Source organism: Oryza brachyantha, chromosome 6, assembly GCF_000231095.2.
Source record: "Oryza brachyantha chromosome 6, ObraRS2, whole genome shotgun sequence".
In the NCBI taxonomy this organism is placed as follows: domain Eukaryota; kingdom Viridiplantae; phylum Streptophyta; class Magnoliopsida; order Poales; family Poaceae; genus Oryza; species Oryza brachyantha.
This window is the reverse complement of record NC_023168.2, coordinates 10624724-10649764: the sequence shown is the minus strand read 5'-3', so window position 1 is coordinate 10649764 and position 25041 is coordinate 10624724. Positions and strand designations below refer to the sequence as shown.

The 25041-nt window shown below is 39.4% G+C and overlaps 1 protein-coding gene across 8 annotated transcripts in view; it reads right to left on the bottom strand.

The window, feature by feature from the left end:
- LOC102717718 (1,4-alpha-glucan-branching enzyme 3, chloroplastic/amyloplastic) overlaps window positions 1-24688 on the bottom strand; it is a 46624-nt gene extending 21936 nt beyond the window's left edge. For 6 of the 8 annotated variants that reach the window (XR_005812013.1, XR_005812012.1, XR_005812010.1 and 3 more), the window contains exons 1-18: window positions 24332-24688; window positions 22253-22324; window positions 22087-22151; window positions 18419-19096; window positions 17536-17708; window positions 17370-17459; window positions 15759-15834; window positions 14921-15028; window positions 13954-14044; window positions 13734-13835; window positions 13545-13647; window positions 13137-13274; window positions 12873-12935; window positions 10016-10123; window positions 8725-8802; window positions 8503-8610; window positions 7753-7833; window positions 2618-2722 (exon numbers count right to left, since the gene is read on the bottom strand). Coding sequence is in view for 3 of the 8 variants with exons in the window: in XM_006656015.3 (XP_006656078.2) it covers window positions 2618-2722; window positions 7753-7833; window positions 8503-8610; window positions 8725-8802; window positions 10016-10123; window positions 12873-12935; window positions 13137-13274; window positions 13545-13647; window positions 13734-13835; window positions 13954-14044; window positions 14921-15028; window positions 15759-15834; window positions 17370-17459; window positions 17536-17708; window positions 18419-19096; window positions 22087-22151; window positions 22253-22324; window positions 24332-24645 (2553 nt within the window). In the remaining 5 variants the exon portion in view is untranslated. Of the gene's footprint in view, window positions 1-2617; window positions 2723-7273; window positions 7404-7752; window positions 7834-8502; window positions 8611-8724; window positions 8803-10015; window positions 10124-12872; window positions 12936-13136; window positions 13275-13544; window positions 13648-13733; window positions 13836-13953; window positions 14045-14920; window positions 15029-15758; window positions 15835-17369; window positions 17460-17535; window positions 17709-18418; window positions 19097-22086; window positions 22152-22252; window positions 22325-24331 lie in introns of those variants that run through there. The other 2 variants (XM_040524934.1, XM_040524935.1) reach the window with 2 other exon arrangements.
- Between the last annotated feature and the right edge of the window lie 353 nt (window positions 24689-25041).

Below are 25041 nucleotides of genomic sequence, written 5' to 3'. Positions count from 1 at the left end.
GTCCTCCCCATCTCTACCGGCACCACCTCCTCTTACTCGCCTCTCCCCATCCCTGGTGTTGTTGCCGCTACGTCTATGCCATTGCCATGTCCTTCCTGATTTGCCACCAGGTGGCTGCAGATGGAGCACACCATCCTTCTTGTGCCCGTTCGGCGGCTTTATCCAGAGCCACCACCTCATCTCACTCTGGAGCACGCTGGGGAGGTACTCTCTTCTGAACTCTTGTCTCATGCCCCCATTAAGATTGTGATTAAGGATGTTGTGCTCAAACACCTTTTACAAGGTTTGATCAGATTTTTCTTGTAAGACTGTTGCAATTTACGAATTAATCATGCAGGCCAGTCAGTTAAATGGGACCTGATCATGCATTTGTGAGATCTTTACTTAATACTGCAGTTAGCCAGTTATCATTATGATCAGCTCAATATAAAGGCATTACGTCGTTTCTTCTCTGCAGTTTGGTTCTATACAATGAAATTTTGTAATAGTGTTCAATTATCCTGCCATCTCTTTATCATAGTTTCATTTGCAAGGTTCCTAAACAGTATATATTTTCGTGTTGCACAGAACATTCTTGGTGAATGCTGGATCAATATGATTAAAAAATGCATTTTTGATTGGAAGTGATTTATATAATTTTGCAATCAAGGATGATATTATATGCTGCACAACTAAAGTTCATGCTGTCATGGATGCACAAAATCTTAAGCTTGCCAAGTATTTAGAGATGACCAAACCTTAGTCTAACAAATTCTCTTTAATTCTCAATATGGAATCTCCTTTTTCCAATTTACGCTATATAGCAAGACAAGTTTGGGTTGTCATGAATGCACAAAATGTTAAGATTGCCCTAAGAGTATTTAGAGATGGACAAACATGTGTACCTGAAATTATGTTTAATCTTTTATAGATAACCCTGCTTTTCTTTGCTCCTTGCTACATGATAATAAGCTTTCAGAAATAAGGAGCAGCTGGAGAGCTAAACATGACAAAGAGCCGATTTTCTTGGAAAGCTGGAATATTAGGTTATTACTGTTTTAAGCATAGCTGATAATAATTATTATAGTATTTGGACTTTAAGAAATGTCAATGCTTTTGAAGCTTCGATGTACACAATACTATCATTATGTTGGACCAGTCATTTTTGTTATCTTTAACACAACAATATAATTTAATTCTAGTGTCAGTGTCCTATTTAATGCATCACAGATTAACAAGGTAGCTAAAACAAGGTAAGGAGAAATAAGAAAATTAATCCTTTCCAACTGATTTTGCATATAGTTTTTATAACATGTAGCTGTATTTTCAGAAGGCTGCAACTATGACATCATTCAATTTCCTATTTTGTTGCTAGTTGTACTTAGTCATGGTTAGGTTCAATTAATCATAATATCATAGTTAGTGATTAAAATTATGGCTGGATATGTGACCATTTGCACAGTCCTCTTTAACTAGGTGTTTGTTATATTGTTACTGTTGCAAGAAGATAATGATCCTCAGAATGGTGAGGTCCTTGGTTTGGCATCTGGCATCTACATGTTTTGATTTCTACATCCTTTTCTGTTGTTGGTTGTTTATAATTTGGACATTCTACCTCAGAATGACTTTGAAGGCTGAGTTCAAGTTCATCTATTTGATGGGTTCAGTTCAGGAAGTGTACAATCTAGCTATTGCCTCATGATAATTCGATGGGCACTACTAGTGATTGGCTGTTGGATACAATCTTCTTGTTTCATCTATATTAGTATTCTGAGTTGCACGTGCATGCTAAGAATGAGCTATCTTTACAGCCATGTTAAGGCAGCATTTGAAACAGATTTTGGAGCTGAGCTCTTTGTGGTGCGTAAACACACGATTAATTAGGTATTAGCTATTGCAAACTTGAAAATTGGATTTTTTTTTTAAGAAACTTCTATATAGAAGGTTTGTGCATGAAACACACCTTTTATCAGTTTGCAAAGTGTGTTCATGGCAAACGAGGAAAAATAGCAGCCAAACATCTATATAGAACGCAGCCTAAAGGTCTTGGAGTGCAGTAGATAGTTACTAGTGACTAGGAAGTCAAAATGTTTACAGCTGTGTATGCATGTCGGCCAGTATGTTTCGCTAGCATGTACTCCTGTCCCAGAAAAAAAAAACTTTTGTGTTTGAATCTGGACATAGTGTATGTCAAATTCATTTTTTTTTCTGGGACATAGTACATGAAAAAAAAAACTTTTTCATGTACGCATTAAACCTAGATTCTAAGAATTACTATTTTGGTAATGCAACTTTCATGCTCTGAAATATTTGTACCAATTTATTGCGCATAATCTCATCCCATGTAAATGGCAAGCTATCATTTGGGTGCAAACAATAAATAATAATCACAAAACCAACAAGTAAAATCTTAGAAATTAAGAGTCAATTGAGTTTTCCGCCATCCTTTAAATTGCAATTTTAAACTGAATACTAGCAGTGAAAAACAAAAGTCGAAATTCACTACCAATAGAAAATTTTGCATTTTTATATTCAATTTCTTTATCAACATGTCAGGTCGGTCCAACATTTCTATACATACGTGGCATTTCTGTATTTACAAAAGAATAAGTTCATATAAACAGCATAACTCAGTTACCTGATATTCACCGGCTTCATCCACACCAACAGAATAGAGCTGATAGGATGCATCAGGATTGAAATTGAAAACAAAAAGGAAAGGTCCTCTAGTAAAAGATATGACCTGCGAGATGAGCACTACAATTAGCACTGAAGTTAATATTTTGAACTGGATGAAGACATAAGACAATTTAACTAATAGTATCACATGTAAATGTTTCCTCTAAAGGGTCTCACACACAAAGTTTGCTCATGTTTACCCTATATGAATAATACTTCTCTTGAAACTAGGAAAATCTCCTTTAAGAGCTGGGTGATGGTACCCTACCCCTTTAAGTGCAAAGACCAATTAAACTAATGTAAGAATGAATAACATTCAGCCATCCACCAGGACCAGCAATGTGTGTCACTAGCAGTGTGATAGAAGCCACTACCAGCACGTCAATTGAACTAGATGGACTTTGAGTCCATGAGAGAACAAACAGAGGTCATGAGGCTCACGATGTAATAGATCCTAGCCTCAGCAACTACAGGCTCCTATTCACATCACACCTCAACAATCGAGCATATTTAAGTTCCTACTTCCACTGTCCCAAAATGCAGCTATTTCTAGGGCTCAAAGTTTGTCACAAAATGAAGCTATTTCTCGGTCAACACTTTTATCTCAATCAATCACTACTGTTCCACATTTAATTTCTCCACCTACTTTCTCATCTCAGCCAACCACAACTTTTCACCGTTCAAGCCGCACACCTTAAGGGGCATGTCCCAATTAATATTACAAGTCTAAGTGACAGGAACCCATTCGCTGCCCCACAAACTACATGCAAATGAAGCCCACAAAACCATATGCGGGCTGTCTGTTTTTGGGATGATGGTTTTAGGCTGCCTGCCTAGTACGACCTGCTGGGCTCGATGTTAGAAATATACCCTTGAGGTAATTATAGAGATGATAATATTTCGTTGTATCCACGACACTTATTTATCTATTGAATATTATGAAAGACAACTTGTATTGATTGGCAATTAAGTGAATTGTTTCTGCTTACTTGTATGGTTATTCTAAAGTTGTCCCTAGTCGGAGTTGATGACTAGCATATGTATTAGTTGATGACTATGTTTCACAAGTCATGAACATGGAGATGTCAAACTAATAATGTGGGTGTATGTATGACATAATGCTAGACCGACCCAACGTGAGATATTGTAATATTGTTCTCTCTTTACACAACGTGTATGCTTTGTCCTTAGATCTGAGGTTGTCGTATGTTTTCAAGATGTGAACCGACCTACTTGGGCTATTAAACGCTATTCCGTAACTGGGTAGTTATAAAGGCAGCTTTCGGGTTTCTTATGAAGCATGCTGTGAGGCATAGTCAGTCAAGATGGGATTTGCCCCTCTATGTGTCGGAGATATGGGTCCGGGAGTATCCCCTGTGCATGGATGGTGCACGACGACTGTGGTCCCAAGGACCCAAACCCCAAGAAAAAAGGGGAAAAGGGGGTCAGGCCTCGGGAGACCACGCGCCCTCGGGGCTTGGGCCTGAAGGAGGGCCGGATGGACAAGTGCCGGGAAGGTCGGGGCACTCCCGACCCCCTTGGCATCCTAGGCGGGGCCCACCCGTAGCAGGGGTGACTTCGGGACCCAACCACCGCATTTAATACGATGGGAGGGTGCCTGGTGCACCGTGCCACCATCATGATGGGCGCGGGCATGTGTCCGAGCTGCATTAAATGCGGTGTAGGCGCTTGCTCTCCCCCGCGGAAAAGATGGGAGAGGACAAGCCGTCCTGATAGCACTATGACATCTCTGTCACAGCACAGGGATGGCATCTCCCCCTCCATCGCTGTCGCATTGAATGTGACGGACAACTGCTAGGAGGCGAGGGCAGCGGCCTTGTTCGGACCGTCGAGTTTCAAGGAGCGCCACCCACGTCGCCTACCCATTGACCAATGGGACCGGGCAACTTAGTTGAATGATGACCTATGCAACAGCCGTTGGTAGGAATCATGGCCGTTGTGGTGTCCCCTTACCAGTATAAAGGAGGCCCTGGCCAATAGACAAGAGAAGAACATTCCCACATAAGCTTGTAACTCATTTACTCACATAGTGCTTAAGCAACAAGAGTAGGGTAATATGCCTCACGGCGGCCTGAACCTGTCTAATTCCTCTCTGTCCGCTGGGGAGCCCAACCCCCCGGAATCTACTTCGCATTTACTCTTTCGCTCCCATCAAGGCTTTCGGGCCCTGACCTTGCATCTCTAGGCCCCTTGAGTGATCGGATCAAGAAATGCATGGCCATGCTAGGTTAAGTGTTAACCTATTCAAGGATCCGACTCACAGCATTGAGAAAGAGAAGTCAGCTTGGAGCTAGACCAAATATCGTGAGGCAAAGGGAACAACTTGTACATGATATTGTGATGGTTCGTCTGATATGATCTTTACGTGCACGTAGGAGTTGACATGTCTTCCTAGAGGCCGCTATCAATTATTGGGTCGAGTAGTACTTGGGCCATAACTATGTGTACGTGAACCCATACGGTCGCACGCTTAAGAGGCTAGAAGCCTCGGAATTAGAGAAGGCTTAGGTTGCTAATGGGCCTCGGGATCAGAAGCCCAGAATACCTATATAATGAGAGATGGGGCGCACGGATTAGGGCAATCCACGCCAGCCACCAATCTCCCCACGGCCACGCCTTCGTTGCTCTCATGGACCTAGCAGTCCAGGGCGTGACTGCTTCTTCCCTGTACGTGTGGATACCTCAGAGGTGCTGCATCTAGAGCACGTGAGCACGTGATCAAGGATGTGACGTGATCAGGTGCATGGCACTGCAACCTTGACGCGCTTCGTCTACACCGAGACATCTAGTGGTAATCCTGTAATCTATAACAATAGTAGTTCCTGTTGTAGAAAATTTTGATTTGCGCTAGCGCAGCCTTCCCCATATCCCTACACTCCACAACCAGCTCCAACCTTTACGCTACCAGTGAACACATGTGAGAGAAGCCAAGAACAGAAACACATACAGGCACCCTCTGTTGTGCTGCTAGCATGTTGGCCACTGCCCCTATCCCAGGTTCTGGATGCCAACAGGCCATTCATCGTTATCCCAGCCAGTGACATGTAAGGAATGCCTCTTTTGCTGCATTTCCCTTGCTATCCCCTATCCCTCTGTAACATGTCAGCCTCTATCTTACCACTTGTTCCCTGACTGGCTTTGTACAATGACGCTGTGTAAGTTCTAACAAGTGAGGGATATAACAATAAAGATATGGTTAGGAATTGGGCAGGCTCTTCTTTAATCTGACCTGATAACTGCAGGCACCAGGAGAGAAGCTCTTCCGCTTCTTCGCTATCTATTCAATCTTTTGTTAGTTGGTCTGAATTGATGCATGCATTTCAGCATATTACTTAGATGATGATGACAGCAGGAATAATAGGGATAGAATGGAAAATGAAATTGGCAAAACATTGAATGAGTGTACTTAGTAGAAGGAGCAGCAGAGAACTGAGTCTGCTGGGCCAACTCAAGTGTAGTATGTTGTTGGTTCACCCCTGGATCCCTGGATCCCACTGAACACAGAAGCCCACAGGAATGCATGGCATGGGTAGCCTGCTGACCCACAAGTACCGTTGGTGGACAATGCAGGCACAGAGTGGGCCTGCCCAGCAACCATCCCAATTGCACCCATGCGATGCTGAGGATTGGAGCATTGAACACAATATAAAGATCAGCTAGTGCTCTGAATCTAATAGTGAGAAGTTATAATTGCCATGCAGCAGTTGGAGGTAGCTGTACTAGTGTGGCATGAGAACTTTGAAGGTAGATTTGATGATCGAGGGACAAACTTTTTGAGGGGTTCCATACAGCATTTAGGGACTAGCATGTACCTGTTAAGAAACTGGAGCTGGAGGAGCTTCATGCCTTTCAGTAGGACAAGAGCCGATCCTGGAGTACTTAACCAAGCGATATGCCGTTTCTTACGGTCACAATATTGTGGAGATTATATGGTTAACCATCCACTTATGCAGCCAAAGCACTAAGTACCCGTTACATATATGTGGTGGCCTTATAACTTAGTTGTGTTAAGGAACATCAAGATGCAGAACAGGTGCAGAGCCCAGCTTAAGGTGGTAGTGAAGCTGATTCAGAACTGAAGCAGCGACATTGAGTTGATGGAAGAGTGCCGGATCAGCTACAGGATCAGGAGGCGTGTGCCAGGTGAGTTCGCAGGCCGAATCGCTTCTACTGTGGGCTAGACTGGGCGCGTGTTAAGCTGAGCCCATGCCAGCTGTGCGGCGTGTGTGTGTTGCGTTGATGCTACTTAAGCAAGGGGATGGCTTCATGTGAGACTTGGCTTTGAACATGGCGGTGGCAGTGGTGGCGCAAGGCCAATCCGGTTGAATTCAGCAAATTTATGGTGTTCATAAACTTTCCTCTGCATAATTCCATCTAGGTATCGTTCCCCATCCATTTCTTCCATGGGTTTAACATTGTGTTAATGTTTGTGAAACTTTGTTCTTTCGTTCAGATATAATTTTGTAACAAGAGTTTTAAGTCTCAGTTCAATCCCCAACACTTCAACATCTTTGATCCTACATTGGAACCAAAATTAGGATCCCTGTGTTGCTCATGTTCTGATGATCCATGAGCTCAATCAACACACTGCTATGCTTCTCCCCATAGCTCTGCAGCTTGATTTTGACATCTCCCTCATCTTGTTATGACGATCAACTTTGTTTTTGCTATAATCTTTGACATGGAAAAGATGTTCTACATGATTACTTCCCAAGAGTTGCACGCTAAAACAACAAATGTCAATTTTCAAGGCTTGGGCTTAGCATTGTTTATATCAATGATACTGCAATATGGTTTGCATCTCAGACAGAGGATGGTTGTTAAAGGGCATTTTAAGTTTAGACCCACCTAATATTCTCTTGTACAATATATTGCCTTTTTTTACGGAATACACAAAAGAATACAAGTATTCACAGATTTTCTTTCTCTATTCCTCAAACAGTTTTGGCGTGTTTATAATTAATACTGAGGATAAAATGATGAAGTTGCCAAATCAAACAGAACTATAATTAAGCATTTTCCTATTAGTTTGAAAGTTAGGTCTGAACTTCTGTTAACAAAAGATGTACATACCATGCTAGTGTCATCACAGTGATGAACATTGGGTGAACCTCTAGAAATTAGCTTTTCTTTTTCATCCAAGCTCATGATATCCTGGGATGAAATTGATCAGTTAGCCATGCGTCAGTTCAGATCATTCACAGTGATAGCACATCGATGCTGTGAGCTTTTAATAGTTGAAACACAAAACAAGATATTCCTGGTATCAAGAACCAGAAAGGACATGAAACAATTGCATTCCCAATGAGTTGTATGTGTGGGTCATGCCTATTGTTTGTTGACCTAGTTTTCGCTAATATAGAGAACTTTTTCCAGGTATATTCAATACTATACTAATGCATTACTTTTTTTGTCTAAAAAGAAAAGCAGAGAAGAAAAATATGACGAAAAGGTTGATTGTATAGAAAATTCAGTTAACCATGCAGAAACATGAGTTATAAGAAACTTTATTACCATTTACATGTATATTGACATGCAAAAAATGTGCTTTAGGGAGGGGGGGCACAGAGATTAATTGTGACAAAATTTCAGAACATTTTGTTAAAAAGTTTTCAACGTATAGTTTAGTGTTTTTCTTGAAAGACATAAATAGCGACAAAGCATATAGAGATAGGGTCAAGGCCGTCAAGCTGTGTTAGTTCTTTTAGTGTAATGGATGGTGTGGATTCTTGATATTCCAATCGGTTTAGGACCCACTGATAAAACTGGATGTCACAAATTCTCAGCTAATATTGTTTTCCTTGGTGACATAAAATTCCACACCTTGTCAAAGTTGAATATATGCTTATGGATACCCTTGTCCAGCAGTTCCCATTGGCGATTAGCTAGGCGGAAGGAATAGTCATTGCTTGACATAGGAAACTCAATTCTCTGAAATAGTAACAGAAATACTTAGAAGGTATACTGAAAAAAAAATGGAACAGGTTCATAAAATTGAAATTGAACGAAGGCAGCAAAATTCTGAAGGTAATGTAGATATCTCACCTTTGGATGTGCAAATTCATTGCCAATGAAGTTGAGATATGCACCTCCACTTGTTGTGAAAGTAATTAGTTTGATTAGCTGAAACATGTGAAAGGAGATTATTTTTGCCAGTCTTAAAAATGCATAAGCCCAAAACATGTTATAGAATAAATGTAAAAATACCATCAACACCAAGATTCTTCATCTCATACAGTGTAGACTCTAGTACAAAAATGGAGGGGGTGCTATATTTAGTGTAGCAGTTTTAATTTTACATCTTATCAATTCATAGGCCAAGGACATGTCATAAAATAAATGTAAAAATACCATCAACACAAAGATTCTTCATCTCATACAGTGTTAAATGAAGGGGGTACTATATCTTAGTTTAACAAATTTAGTTAAGTACACCAAATATTTTGTTAGCCAAATCCCAAATCCACACATAAATAGAAACAGATCGTGTTGTAAAATAATGTAATTTTAATATCACTCATTCTTCGAAAAAAATACTTGTTAAATGCTTGCTTCTCCACTTTAATTTCCAGTAATATCCACAAAATCTATCAAAAAAATTGATATGCATGGCTGCATTCACACACTGCCTGATTTACAAACTATCTACATAAAATCATAAAGTTAAGGATGCTGTCATCTACAGCTCACTTAGGATGAGCATGTTGGATTTGAGGTTATAAAGTCCAAGTTTCCCATCATTTCAGGCAAGTTGCCAGACACCAGCATGTGAACAACTAAGGACCTAGTCAACCAAGTTGTTGACAGGAAGCAGAAAGATAAGTAAAGGTAGAAGGATCTCGTGCAGTTTATTACTTCAAGTGATTAGGGACCTAGGGGCAGTTTTTCGGCTGTGTCGCTACCCGGACATCGCTCAAATACCAATCCTAACCCCTGCCCACCCCACCATGAAACCTCACTGGACTAATATCAGGACAGAGGTGGATTAATATTAGGAGGACACAGGTTTGACTTTCACATTTTTGGCATTTTTCCTTTTTTTTTTTTGAAATCTTGATTAGTTTGCTAATCTGTAAAGCTTCACCAGATTGCAATCACTTAAAATGGCAATCATGGCTATACCAAAGAAAGAGGTGCAATAATGAATCAAAGTATACTACTACTCACTTTGTTTCATATTATAAGATATTTTGGCCCTGCACAGATTCATCCATAGATCAACGTTTATGTCTTATGTATATGTCTAGATTTATTAGCATCCATATAAATCTAGGGAGGGGAAAAAAATTGTTATAATATGGAACGGAGGTAATACAAGTTAGGGATAGAATCATACATTGAGCAACGAGGAAGTCCTGAAAACCAAACCATCGTCAACAGAACTATTTGAGTGTTTTTCTTTCTGAAGAATTATTTCAGCAAAAGATTTCCGCCCTGATATTGACTGTACCAAAATATCAGATGTGAGAACCTAATCACAATGATTGGTGAAAGAATAAATAATGAATAATTTAGCAAATTTTTCAGTTTGCCTATCATGAAACCATAAACACATTAGCATAGTGTTTGAATGAACACATTAGCATAGTGCTGGAGACCAGATAGAGTGTGCCCCATAACACCAGCATAATTGATTAGAACCCTAAACAAAACATAACTAGAATTATGAATTTCATGACATATGTGCATGCTATTGGTGAAAAAGACAATGAAGTATGACCTCACACTGCTGCCCATGCTGTAACCTTACACAGCTATTCAGCAATGTCTGAGCAGCATGCAACAACACATGTATCTTAAAAAAGAGCATCAATATAAGGCTAGGTTCAAGCAAACACAATGCCATAAAGAGATAATGTGAAGAAACAAGGTAGAGTGCAACATACTCGGTCCCACAAAGACTTCATTTTTAACCTCTTTGTCCCACAAAGACTTCAACTTTGAAGCAATCATTGTATTGGACTTTGTTAAAATAGACGACAAATGAATTGGTTTGTGGAAGTGGGTGACAAGTGCATTGGAATATGTGGAAGTAAGGGATATTGTAGTCTTTTTAGCTTTGCATTGGTATGTGTGGGAGGGCAGAGGAACTCTCTTTGGGATGGAGGTATACAAGAATTATCACTAGTGCAATGGTTGAGAATTTATTGCAATGAGGCCCATTTTCCCAAGATATGCATAACAACCACTTTGAGGTAAAGAATAAACACCACAAGCTAATAGGAAAGTGCACTATGCACAGTTAATGTCATAGGTAGGGGCCGAGGGATCGAGGCCCATGGACCCAACCCTCTAGCGAGTTAACAGTACACGTGGTACTGTAGCAGTCGGTTAGGTGATAGGATAGGATTAAGAGATAGAGTTAGATTAGATCAAGTTAGTTACCTAGGGATTAAGTCTCACCATCTATATAAGGATGGATTATATCGTCATTCTAATTAAGCAATGAATCAGAGTTAGTCTTCCCCAACCTAAGTCCCCTCTCATCCCTAGCAGCCGTCGCTGCCCGGCTATCCTCCCAGCGGTGTTTACCGCCTACGAACCCTAACCCATAAGAACTTGGTATCAGAGCCATGGTTGTTGAAGACATGATCAAAGATCCTAGAGACATGTGCATCCGGCTCCTCAAAAAGGATGCAGGCCGACCTGGCGGTACTTGCAACCTTAATGAGGACGGAGCATGCGCCAATCGAGAAGGAAGAGAAGTGCAATCTACAAACGGCGGTGGTGGGCACGACAATGTCGTCGATGGTCGCAGCACCATCCTCTCAACTGGATAGATCGATCCAGTCAGATTGGTTGCTTCTGGGCCAATGCACTGCTGGATCAGCAAGGAAACATGGCCCTATTTCCATCATACCTTGGGCTACGAGAAGTTAGTATGGGTCAAATCTAATAGCTTCAAAGGCCTTCATCAATTCCTACAATACGATTTCTAGCTGCACCATCGTGTTCCTAATTTGGCCTAGAGGTTTACTATCTCTACGAGGTAAAGGATGGGGCCCACCTATAAATAGCAGGATGCGGTCTACAATTCTATCATACTTATTTTTTAGTTATAATTGTGTCACCAGCCGAGATGTAAAAGGCTTAAGTTCTGTTAGGTTTTATTTAGAGAGTCGTATTTGTCAATCTAGTAATACTGCAGCTCGAGGCGAACTGCTCGAAAGGAGGGATGTAGTGTCATAGGTAAGGGTCGAGGGATCGAGGCCCATGGACCCAACCAACCCCCTGGTAAGTGAATAGTACACACGGTATTGTAGCAGTCAGTTAGGTAATACGATAGGATTAAGAGATAAAGTTAGATTAGATCAAGTTAGTTACCTAGGGATTAAGTCTCACCATCCATATAGGGATGGATTGTATCATCCTTCTAATCAAGCAATGAATTAGAGTTAGTCTTCTCCAACCTAAGTCACCCTCTCATCCCTAGCAACCGCCGCTGCCCAACTATCCTCCCGATAGCGTTTAACCCCTATGAACCCTAACCCATAACAGTTAACCAAATTGGTCAAGTTTCTTGGAAATTGACTAGGTAAGAAAATGGTGAAATATGATTTTGTTTTTTCTAAGATGATATAATAACATGATATGTTTTTTCAACAAAGGGTAGGAGCTCAGCTGTTCATTTTAGTAAGAGATTGCACAACTGATAACACGATATAATTAGTAAGAGTGGAAAAACAAATTAAGCAACTAGATGGATACCCCGCGCATTGCTGCGGGAAAACTGTGTGATAATATAGTAGATATGAGTTCTAAAAAATTCTTATCTACTATATGATTTTTTTCATGTTTTTATATATTTTTGTGCCTTTATCAATTATCCATAGGTTATAAATGGTTGGGTTGTATGGTGTGTCTTTTGGAGGAAGAGATGTAATTTACACTCTTGATGAATCATCCAAAGGCTAAAAAAAATAAAATTGAGGTGATGTGAACAGATGCAATTTACACCCTGGATGTATCATCCTAAGGCTAAAAACAATTAGAGTGATGAGATGCAATTTACACTCTTTATGTATCATCCTAAGGCTAAAAACAATTGGAGTGATGAGATGCAATTTACACCCTTGATGTATTATCCTAAAGCTAAAAACAATTGAGGTGATGTGACTTCATTAGAGAAGAGAGAATTAGCATTAACTACACTTAGTGGGCATTAACTTTATAGAAAGAAGGGATAGTATTACCTGGTTGTGATTTTCGACGTAAGATAGCATATTGCTATTGATGCTTACCAGCACTTCCATAATCTGTAAAAATTGTCCAGTATAGTCGTTGAATAAGTAATATCAACTTCAATTCTAACATTGAAGATTTGGAAAACCATTGTTCTGGCATATAATCATCACGATGAAATTTCACAGGGAAACTAACAGATAAACTCTATCCCTAGTTCCCCATACATCTTGCTACACTGACAGAAAGCAAAAATATGTAGATATTATGCTGACCTTAGTCATGCTCCATTCATGCTCCGAAACATTTTCAAGATGCCACAACCACATTTCTGGAACTGAAAGATTGACCCAGTAATCAAATCCTAATCCGCCTTGAGTGGTTGGCTCACATAGCCCAGGATAAAATGTTGCCTATATAAACAGAACACTGTAAAAACCTGCAGGAGCAACATATGCCAAACTAACACTATCACTTGGGAAATTTCAAATAGTATCCAATTTAACTGGCAGAGATACACAAAAAATGACCTAAAGACACAAGAGAAAAGGACACTACCGAGTTGCATACTTGTGATAACTGTATTGCAGTACCGAACTGCACGTCTAAAACCAATAACTATGTGATGTCAACATATATTTACATGAAAAGAAACATACTATAAATGTATAACAGCAACTTACATCCTCAGCTATTGTTATAATATCTGGATGAAGCTCATGTAACATCTCATTTGCTATAATTAAATATATCAGCGCATCCTTGTCAACATATTGATTGTAATACCTAAAATTAAGATTGTGGCGAGCAGATAAGGTACCGGGAAATCATAGAACATACTTCATGATTTTAATGACTACTAATGAACTTACTCTTCCATGGCACCAGTAAAAGTAGAAAAGCCATTATGAGTATATAACATAGAAGGTAGGGAGTGAAACTGGAATCCATCAATACGGTATTCGGTGACCCACCTAATAAGATTAGCCAGACGTCCATAAGTGACAGGCAGATTATAGGATAGAAAAGAATTGAATATTTATAATATTTAGAAGGTAAAACTGCAGTATGAAACATATATTACGCTTTTACCAATTTAAATTAGACAACAAAAAGTGTAGAACATCAACATCATCATATTTGAAAATTCTGGTACCCCAGTATTTGTGGTGCCCTCGTTTTCCTGCCAAGGATCAATTACAGCAATGATGTAGTAGTAGCAAAGAAGCATTAAAGAACATCAAAGTAATATGAAGGAAAAACAGTACACAAACAAATTCAAAGTATAATATTTACTTATATAAGACATACAGAACATGCTAAATTTAAGCAATACATTTTGTCAAACAACATGCAGCAGTCAACATTAAGGCTAGGTGTGTCAATATAAACACCATGGGTCTTTTTTACTCAACATTATCAGTATGTCACTTCCACCGTTCAGTTGGCCATATGGCCATTTAAGCTTATATGGCAGAAATCAGGTAAAATAGGCAAATAGCTAATATGCGATATATACATATAGGAATATCAAGTTGAAAGGAAATTGCAGATTTTTTTCCCATGCTTATAATGACATACTTAACCTCTCATATACTAGGGCAGCTGCTGACTACCATTTTTTCACTAGCAATGTTGCACCAAATTATTTATCAAGTTATACTTGGTTCACAAGAACAGAATTCCTCCTTCGTTTTAAGCAATTCAACTCACCTATAATGTTCAAAATGAAACTGTAAATTTGGCTCCTATGAGCAAGGATCATGGTCCTCCTCGAATTAATGTTATCTGATCATCCGATTAATCATGACTAATCAGGGTAATCGGTCCCCTGACCTCGAATAGGCTGATCAGAGAACATTGGCTCGAATCAATTAAGTTGAACTCTTTTAGTCATAGCCAGACATTTGCTTTAGAGCAAATATGGCTCATCAAAACTTATCATTTAAAAGTTGAAACAATACAATAAAGGAATCGAAGTCTATTCTTCATAGAATACCTGAGTAATACAAAGTTTACCATCAGAAAAATAAAGCAGTAGATATTATAAAGTAAGTACCGCTGTGGAAGTAACAATCATTAGAGCCATCAAAAAGGGATAAGCCAACCAATTCATCTGACGATGCATAGGAGTGGACAATATCAAGAAGAATCACTAATCCAAGGCCTGAGCAAACCACAGGGATGAGAAAAGGAAAAGATATTAATGCTAATCACTGTTCTACTTCATAATATAATGCTACAAAATTTTGCTACAGATGTCACCTGTGATATTTCAAACTTACATCTATAAAAGAATGCATGAAATAAGAAGAAATCAAACACAACACCTAGCTGTTTTTAAGAATAAATTGCATTTTTGCAGAGTCTAAAGCACACATTGTTTAACTTTGCATGCTTGTACATACCATGATGCAAAGTAAAACAAGGTGTGCAGTACCTAGTGGTTAGTGTAAATTGCATTATACTCTCATTTAACTGTGACCTGGAAATTGCTGCATTGTCAAAAGCAAGAAAATAGAAAATATGTGAATGGATAGGAAGAGTGTTTTGCTGCAAGATAACAAAATAGGAATTCAACTTAAAATGTTCTCTTTTTATAATATGGATCCATGAAGAAAAATATGTACCAGAAGAACAGATTATTCAAAGTGTAACTACCAAAAAACCAAATGATGACATCAAGACCTCCATATAATTATCACAAGACCTCCATTCTTAGTTTAAGACCTCCATTCTTAGTTTAAATCATTCAGGTTTTGAAAGGTAAGTTGACCCCTCCAAAATATAGTAAGTGCAGTAAACTGTGAGCCACCACATGATATGCATCAGTTTTTAGAATACTGTCTGTGGGAATTTCGACTATTGCTGAAAAATAATTATCACAAGAAGCAGACCATGTGCCTCATCCACCAACTTTTTGAAGTCATCAGGTGTGCCAAATCTGCTACTGACTGCAAAATAATTGGTGACCTGCATATGCAATGCACTTGCTGTAAGACAACTATAAGGAAATAAAATCTTCTATAGTAATTTTTGAACAAAATGGAATTTTCTAATATCTATAACAATGGAGTAATAATTTTACATTGTAGCTTCTGAAGACAATTCTACAAATGAGAAAAATCGGTATGCCTGCTGCTAAAACAGTATTAATTTTCTAACTATAATGAATGATCCTTTACTCCATAATTCTGAAAATCTTGTGAAAGCTACAAAATTAAATGAACCATCAGTAGATGCCATGTATATTAGCTTGTAAAAAATTGTTATTGTCTAACGTTATTTTATATCAGAAAAATATGTGAATATGAAGACTTCCATATGTGCACTTGCAAGGAATCAAGTTATATCAATTTTAAATAATCTAGTATCCTCTAGAGATTCAAGAGAAAACCTTAGGTAATAAATCCATATCAGTTGTTGCGAGTGTACTAAGATTTTAATCCTTTAGATGAAAATCCAAGATGGGTGGAACAACAATAAAATAGAACTACCCACTTAGCCTGAGGTTCTGTATGCAAATCTTCCTAATTCTAGACAGCCAATAAAAAAGCTTCCAATGTCTAGATCGTACAGTTATGTTAAGATGACCTGGCATGATCCTACCATTTCCCTTATCACCATGCTTGTTTTAAGGACTCACTGTCCTGGAAAGTACCTATAGTTCTCTCTCTCTAAATTAAGCAATGTCTCTACTGATTCGTGAGGCAGTGTCCAATCCATGTCTTGCCGTGCCTAAGACGAAACACGTCAAAAAGATTTATGACTCATGTGACCTGGTAACCCTGGGTGGGTGGCAGTTCACCACCACCACCACTACTCCTTTTTGAGGGAGTAAAAAGTAGAATTAGTGGGGATGGTTGAGATGTGGGCCCAACAGTCATTTTTCCTTTCAAAAAATTGGGAGTTGGTGGGGTGGGTCATAGATTCACCACCCACCACCACCACTACTCCTTTTTAAAGGAGTATAGATATTTGCTAGTCTCACATGTGTTAGGTGCAGCTTTGATAAGCCACACTGTTAGGCTTCTCTATTAGGTTCAAGCCATGTCCGAGTGTCCCCAGAATAAAAGAAGCCAAACCATGGCCACTACTTGAAAATATTGCTAGCTTTTGACATCCCTGTTGGAAGCCACTTTCACAGGAATTCATTGATTGCTCTTTACTCATTGATAGCTAAGTAACCCGATGGAAAATACAGAAAATGTAAACTTAATATTTGTCATCATTCTCTATGAAATGATTCCCATGTTAATTTATGCACATAAGTGACACTAAAAAAACTAAATAACTGTGCACGCGGCAAACACCAGTATACACCAAAGTAAAATGCAGAGATGGCAAACAGTAGCTATACCAAAGAAAGAGGAGCAATTATGATATGTATTATGGGGTTATATCTGTGATATTGCTAATGAGTGGTTAAGCTCCAAAGTTTTACCTACAGAAAAAGACCACATAGAAAAGTAGTCTTATTTTATACAGTTTATTCAGTTAATTTTCACCTTATAGCCCACAGAGGAGTAATCCTTGTGTTCCAGAATTCCAATTAGTTGAATAGCATTATAGCCAGCATCTTTTATATGAGTCAGGACCTAAGGGAAGAAAATAAGAGTTAATAATGAAGTTAGAATTACCATAAAACACCAAAACGCAAGGGCTAGGAAATACATTTGATGTGAACTCCTGGAATGACGATATTTTTTGCTCAGATCCACTTATTCCAACATGGCATTCATATATCCTAAGTGAACCTTTGACTTTCGGTCGTCCAAATCTCCACTTATAAATTTCTTCTGGAGGAGGTTCCCAGTGTACTGCATAGGACTGCTTACCTACAGCATCTACAAAAAAAAACTAGAATTTTACATTTAATTGGAAAACTCAACATAAAAGAGAAGCAGTGAACTAGAGAATTAGATGTCATTAACAAGATAATCCAATAGTGTTATTATAAAACAAACTTTAATCCATATGTTAGAACAAGAGCAATTTAAAGTAGAACCAAAATTACAAATTAAAGAAAATATTTACAAGAGAAACTAGATGCAACTTGTGTAGTCGTGTCAGTTTGTCACAACTCACAACAACCCTTAGGATTTATCAATGATAATAATCATTAATAAACCTGAACATTTTTTACCAAAGATCTAGTGAAGAAAAATAAAGTTACCCACATTTTTTACCAAATTCATATCACAGTTTTCACTGTTCATCCGCCAGGATTTGGGCTTGTGGCCCTATGCCTCTCAGCCCAATGCCCATGACAATAAAGAGACAGACAGAAATAATTACAATAAATATGATAATGCATGAATTGGGAGCCAAAGAGGACATGTGCAACCCAAACTATTAAGCTAGTTTTTACTCTGTTCTCCAAACATAACCTCCCCTGGTCAAGCTAAGTATTAAGCAAGAATGATCAAACAGTCAGCCATGATATGTTTGGTGCATATGTGTATTTTTACTGTATAGTTAGATAAATATAACCTAAATTTAGAATCAAAATCAATAATAATGGAAGAATATCATTACAGAGATAAGTTGAGTGAACCTGGAAGAACATAAGTAGCCCAAGCAGGAATACGTTCCAAAGCACCATCAGGAGTATTAAAGTAAACACGGTACTTGTCTTTATGAGAAATTGCTGGAACATATTTCTCCATCCATGCTTTACGCCCTTTTCTCATTTCAACCCAGTAAGCAAGAGGTGGTGATTTTCCTTGAAATTTTTCAAATGACACTCGATCGGTTACAACGTTGAAAATGTCAAACTCCTGCCCATTATCAATTATATCGTAGCAAGGTAACGAACTTGCTGAATCATCCTTCTGCAAGGCTTTCCACTCATTATATCTTGTTTCAGCATCAGGTATGTCACCTAGCTCCTCGTCTGTCTGTGGACCATTTGGACCAAACATTTGCTCATATAGCTTAGCAACCACCTCTAATCGAGACTTCTGTGACCTAACTTCTCCAGGTTCCCAATACTCTTCATTCATTCTACGAATCAATTCTTCCACATCAACACCATTGTCACCTTTGTCATAATCATCCACATAGTTGTACTCCTGGAAATAATATTCATCTGGTTCTTGCCCTTCCTTAAGATTATCTTCAAGTATGATAGTCCAATATCCAAAATCATCATGACCCAAATGACCTTCTCGTGCACAATTTTCAGTGATTGACCACTGATTAAAATCACCAACAAGGGAACAATAACGTGCACCTACACGGCATCCCAACTTTCCATAAATAAATGTAACAAGTATTCAGTTTGCTACTGAAACACAGAAGAATCTCAAACAGGACGTGACAACCAGAACTATATCAATTTTAAATCACATAGCAGCATCTTGACCATTGGATAAGATTAGATGTCATGTTAATAAAAAACAAGGTGCATGAAAGAAAAGATAGTTATTAGCAATGTAGATACAAAGGGAAAACTTAATCTGGGAGGTCAATACAACTGAAAGAAAACTATGCTATTCTTTGGTTTAAGATCGGATGGTCTATATTAGGTGAGTGCATGAGTGCAGAAGGTTAGCTTTGTGCCTAGGATACATTGCCTTTTATTACAATAAAGTAAACTATGATGATTACATAGTTAAGGTATCTCATAGCTATTTAGGGATGCTGTCGTCTTTTTCCTTAAATCACCTTGAATTTAAAGTGGACAGAGTCTATGGTAAATCATTGAGGAAATCTGACACTGAATGCAATTTAATTGCCTTGAAAGTGGGGGATAATTTAGTATAAGCATATCATGTAAGTGGTGAAATTAAGGACTCTACTATGACTTTCTTAGAGTTGGAGAGCCATGACATACTCCGTCCCTAGAGAATCTCCATATCTTCCACCACTTACAGGTTGATCAATTTGTTTTCTACTGTTGTTGATTGAAACAGATGAGTTCCGACTTGCTTGTTCAAAAAAAAAGCACTTGATTCTAAAATGACAGTATTGTGGCCTGAGGGTTATTTGATAGGTAAAATTAGGAGATTATATGGTTAGTCATCATGAGAGTGGCTTTTAAACTCTCGAGGGGACGTCCCCTCATCTATTACATGCTATCCAAATAGTCATAAAAAAATTTAAAAAAAATTATGAAGATAAATTAATATTAGATATATCACTATACAAACATGCAAGTTGGGCTTGTTTGGGAAAGCTTCTCCCAGCTGCAGCTTTTCCCCAAAGTTGCTTCTGTCAGAAGCTGCCCCAAACGGTCCACAACTTCAGATTCTGGAAAATGAACTAAAAATCCAGAAGCTGGAGAAGCTGGGTTTGGGAGTTTTTCCAGATTCTCAGAAACTGGCTACCCAGCAGCTGCTTCTCAAAATCTAAAGCTCCCCAAACAGGCCCAAAATATGACTTCTACAATCCATAACAAAGATAACAAATTAAACACCGATTAGTATACGTATACTCACAATCATATATTTGTTATTTTTGTTATGTATTGTAGAAGTCAAATTTAAACTTGCATGTTTGTGGAGTTGTATATTTAGATTAATCTATCTTCATAATTTTTTTCATTTTTTTTATAACCATCTAGATGACATGCAATAGATGAGGGAATGTCCCCCTAAGTTTAAAACACTTTCCCTAGTCACCATCAATTGTTCCAAGTATTTCTATCTTTTACTTACCGCAAGTATTGATAGTTGATTATGCTTTCTTTTTCATCGAGGAAGAAAAGCATAAAGTATGAGCTCTCTAGTATTTCCTCTCTTCTCTAATGGGCATAATTATAAGAATCACACCAGTAGGTTGGTCAGTTCAGAAAAAACACTGCCTGGACTAGGCCAGTCCAGTCATCACGATCATTTGTGCTAGGAAAATCCTCGTCCAACCACTGGTTATTTTTTCAACTAAGCAAACCACAACGGCATTTTTACTGACCCACAATGTCAGACACAGCATCTAAAAAATTTACATGGAAGGCAGAGCTCAAACCCAAGACCTGTTACTTCAGGCTTGCACTGGAAACCAGCTAACTGCAAGTTGCTTAGTTTTTTCTGCAGATATTCTCTAAAAATCTGTTACAAAGTACTGTCAGGGTCATGCGATCCAATTTTTGACACACCAGTTGAACCACTGACCCAGTGACTAGAGTCCTCAACCATATTGATGTTCTATCCAGTAAGTAAGAGATGTCATGTGGAGAACCTCTGGCCAGTAGACCAAGGATGAGCTCCCTACTTTTGTCCTCAGACCTGTGAAACAGGGCCATAAAAGGCATCCTACTTATGTCCATAGACCTGTGAAACAGGGCCACAACAGATTGGATGGTTTAAATACACATATGATCATATGACGGCCCTTGTGCATTAAAGCTTGTTCTGCTGTGTACATAGCAGTAAAATGCTATCATCATTTGTTCAGAGGAGCAAGCGATTAAGAATACCATCATACAAGACTTAAATAGCAGAAAGACAATTTTCACATCATCTGCTATAAATATAGTTAAACTTAAAACATGCTTTTTAGTTATTATCTTCCATACACATATCAAGATTTAAGGTTGCTCTCTTACCTTGGACATTTTTTATCAAGGATTCAAGATCAATGAGATACTCCAATACTTAGGGTGAGTTTGAGATGGAGGGAAAGAATAAGAAGACACACAAAACGGGGTGAGACATTAGCGCGTGATTAACTGAGAATTCCCTCCGTTTCATATTGTAAGACATTTTGGTTATGCCTAGATTCATATATTAATTAATGTATATTGTTTGTATATATGTCGAGACTCGTTAATATCTATATGAATCTAGTAAATGCTAGAAAGACTTACATTGTGAAATAGAGGTAGTATTAATTATTTTAAACTTGAAAAATGGATTAATATGATTTTTTAAAAGCAACTTTTATTTATATTATTTTTTTGTGAAAAACGCACCGTTTAGCAGTTCAGGAAACATACTCATGGGAAACGAGGGGAGTTTTCCCTCAAGCAACCAGTCTTGAATGCTAATTAGTTATTTTGCATATAAGTTAGATATTGTAATACAATGAAAACTTTTGTTATGATAAAACTTGGTTATCATTTGATATGCACAAAACCTTCATTTTGAACAAATGAACAGTAAATATTGTCAAAGTTGTATTGACTGCACTCATCCTAAAATGACATTATTTTTTTACTGGAGTATTAATTATGGGCATATAACAGCATCTACCAATGCAACCTGTCTCCAAGATAATCCATACCTGGTGCCCACTCCATGAAATCCATGCGGTGCTGCCGATGTCGATGCATGCCCATTAACTCAAACCTAATAAAAAAAAAAGCACAAACAGACCAATGTGCACATCATAGTACCAAGTACCAAAGAACCTGAGAATGGCAACAAAAATAGATGATGCATATAATTACCCAGAAGATGCCTCTTTCAGATCAATAAGCCGAGAGTGCAGCTCCCATCGACGGTCTTTCAAAGCCTTGTACCTTAATAACAAACAAGATGATAAGAAAAGAGAATCGGTTCGCATATAATCCTACTGATACGTTGCTTCTATCACAGAATCAAATTCAATGCACAAAATGCTAAACTGAGGCTGGTTTGTGGTCGTGAATCTTCTTCCACGCTTCCTTTGCCCCCTTCTCATAGTGTACACTTACTTAGAGCTCCTAGTTCATCTCCATACATTGCCTCTCCTGTAATTCAGTCTCCAGTTCAAGACCTACTTTGGAACTGAAACTTCCATCTGCTTGCCACAGAGATACCTAATTCTGATGCCAAGAACCTAGTTATTTTGCCACACTGCCTGCACCACCAAGAAGCGGGAGAGGCTAGGTCCGATGATGAGGACATCAATGCCATCGATACATCCACAACTCCACCGGTACAACTTCCTGATCCCATTACCTACGCTCGTGCACGTCAACTCAACTCAGGTGAGCTCTTTCTTGAGTTCATGTTCCTCTTCTTTATGCCCCAGAGACGCGTGCACTATTGTTATGCTCAGGAACGATGGAGAGGATCCAAAGGGACAAGGATTCGCGCGGGGTGGATTTGGACTGCAGGATAGCGGCAACTTATAACGGCTGCCACAACTTCATGCGAACTCCGATTTGGGCGTACAATTACTTCATGGAAAGCTTATCAAGTCTACATTCAAATGGATCCAACCATATCTCGTTATCTGTTCCGGAACGACCAGTATTGCTGTTTTACTTCGGACTGTTTTATGTCCATGGGTGTTACGTCACCTCTTTTAGCCAATGGGTCGTGTATCAAGTTGGGCCCATTAAGGGTGCGTCCTAGGGTTAGGTCACGACCCTGTGGTTGTGCTTTTCCCCTATTTATACCCCTAGCCGCTACCTAGAACGATGGGTTTTGTTTCTGCAAGTTAACTTTTGCTACTTCCTTGTACACGTGTGTGTTGGCACAACAACTCGGATACTTGTTCGCAGAACCCCACCATAATAATCATTCATTTTTGTGCGTCATATTCATCTCCCAATTAAGTTGCTTATTTACCTGTTCTTGCTAGCAGGACAAGTGCCCTCGTGGCTGGCGTCATGCACCGCAAGATCGCGGCGACCATTGGAGGTGGTGTATCGATTGCTAAGGCGCAGCGTTCTTGGACAACTGTAGTCGAGCCGTGAACATCATCCCCACTTCAATCGAGTTATCCTCTCATCGAAAGATCGGGCACCAAAAGAAACCCTCGCGGGTCTCCATCATCCGTAGGCTGTTGCCCACTTCCCCCCACTGCATGCAAACCAAATCTATCGATGGATGCATGTGGAATTTTCACATAAATGCATCCTCTCTTCCCTCTTCACTTCTGCATGGGCCACTTCCGTTCAATGATACGAGCATCATAGAAGTAGTCTAGCAGTGCTCATTTGCAAAAGCACCCCCTCTTTTCTGATAGATAACCAGACACGTAAATTGAACCCACCCTTCTAAGCCAATCAAACACACCATCATTTTTGAAAGATCGGGTAAATTTGCTGCACTATATATTAACAGAAATACTCCAGAACGGACGTCTGTCGGAGGCGGGACGGATGCGACGCTTGGAGGCAGACTACGCGCAGACGTAGGGCGGATGCGTGGACGCGATTTGTTTTAATTATCCCGTCCAAACGGTATGTCGTTCCCTAGTCGTTCTCATATATTAAAGGACGCAAACTCCCCATCAAGGCATCAATCGATCAATTGCAACGAACTTTGTACTCCCTACATTTCATATTACAAGTAACTTTAGGTGTGCTCTACGTCAAACATCTTCAAGTTTAACCAACTATTAGGAAAATAGCAACATTTTCAACACAAAATAATATAATATAAAAATATACTCAATGGCGAATTCAATGAAACTAATCTGATTAGTATATGGTTTAAGTTCGGACTATCGCAAAGTTAGTTATAACATGAAACGGAGGGAGCAAAGGGGAAAACGGAGGTTGCAATCTGCCATACCACACGCTCGGTGAACGTACCGGTCACGGAGGAACTGGGCGAACGCGCGGTCGGAGATGCCGTGCTTGGCGAGGAACCCAACAGGGTCGATGGCGTCGTCACGACTGGGGCGCTGCGTCCTCTGCTTTCGCTGTCGAGACCTGGGCGGGCGCTCTTGAGGCCCGTCACGACCGGAAGAGGATGAAGAGGCGCAGCGGCAGGGGCATCCCTCCCTGCGGCTGAGGCGGGAGCGGCTGGAGACTGGGAGGTGGGCGCGGCTCGCGAGGGTTGGGCGGCGGTGTGTGGCGATGAGAGGAGGGGATCGTGGGGTAAAGAGGAAAGGGCAAGAAGCCATTTGTGGAGAGGGGAGCCGCGGCGGTCGGAGCAAGAAACGAGACACGGGTTTTGGAGAGGGATAAGCTCCAGGGTTTTGGAGAGGGATAAGCTCCAGCCGTTCGACACTCAGGGTATATCCGTAAATCAAATTTAGGGCCTGCTTGAGCCATTTCTCTCTATTCCTCTGTCCTTGGCTTCTAGTTTATTGTTAGATTTACTAGCTCCAGATCATTAGAAGCTTGAGTATTGTCTGGACAGCTTCTAATATCTAGAAATTTTGCGAGAAGTTAGAGCTGCTAGAAGCACCTAAACAGACTCTTAAGGCTTTGTTTAGTTGCCAAAAATTTTTGGCAAAAAGTCACGTCGAACGTTTGACCAGATGTCGGAAGGGGTTTTCGGACACGAATGGAAAAAA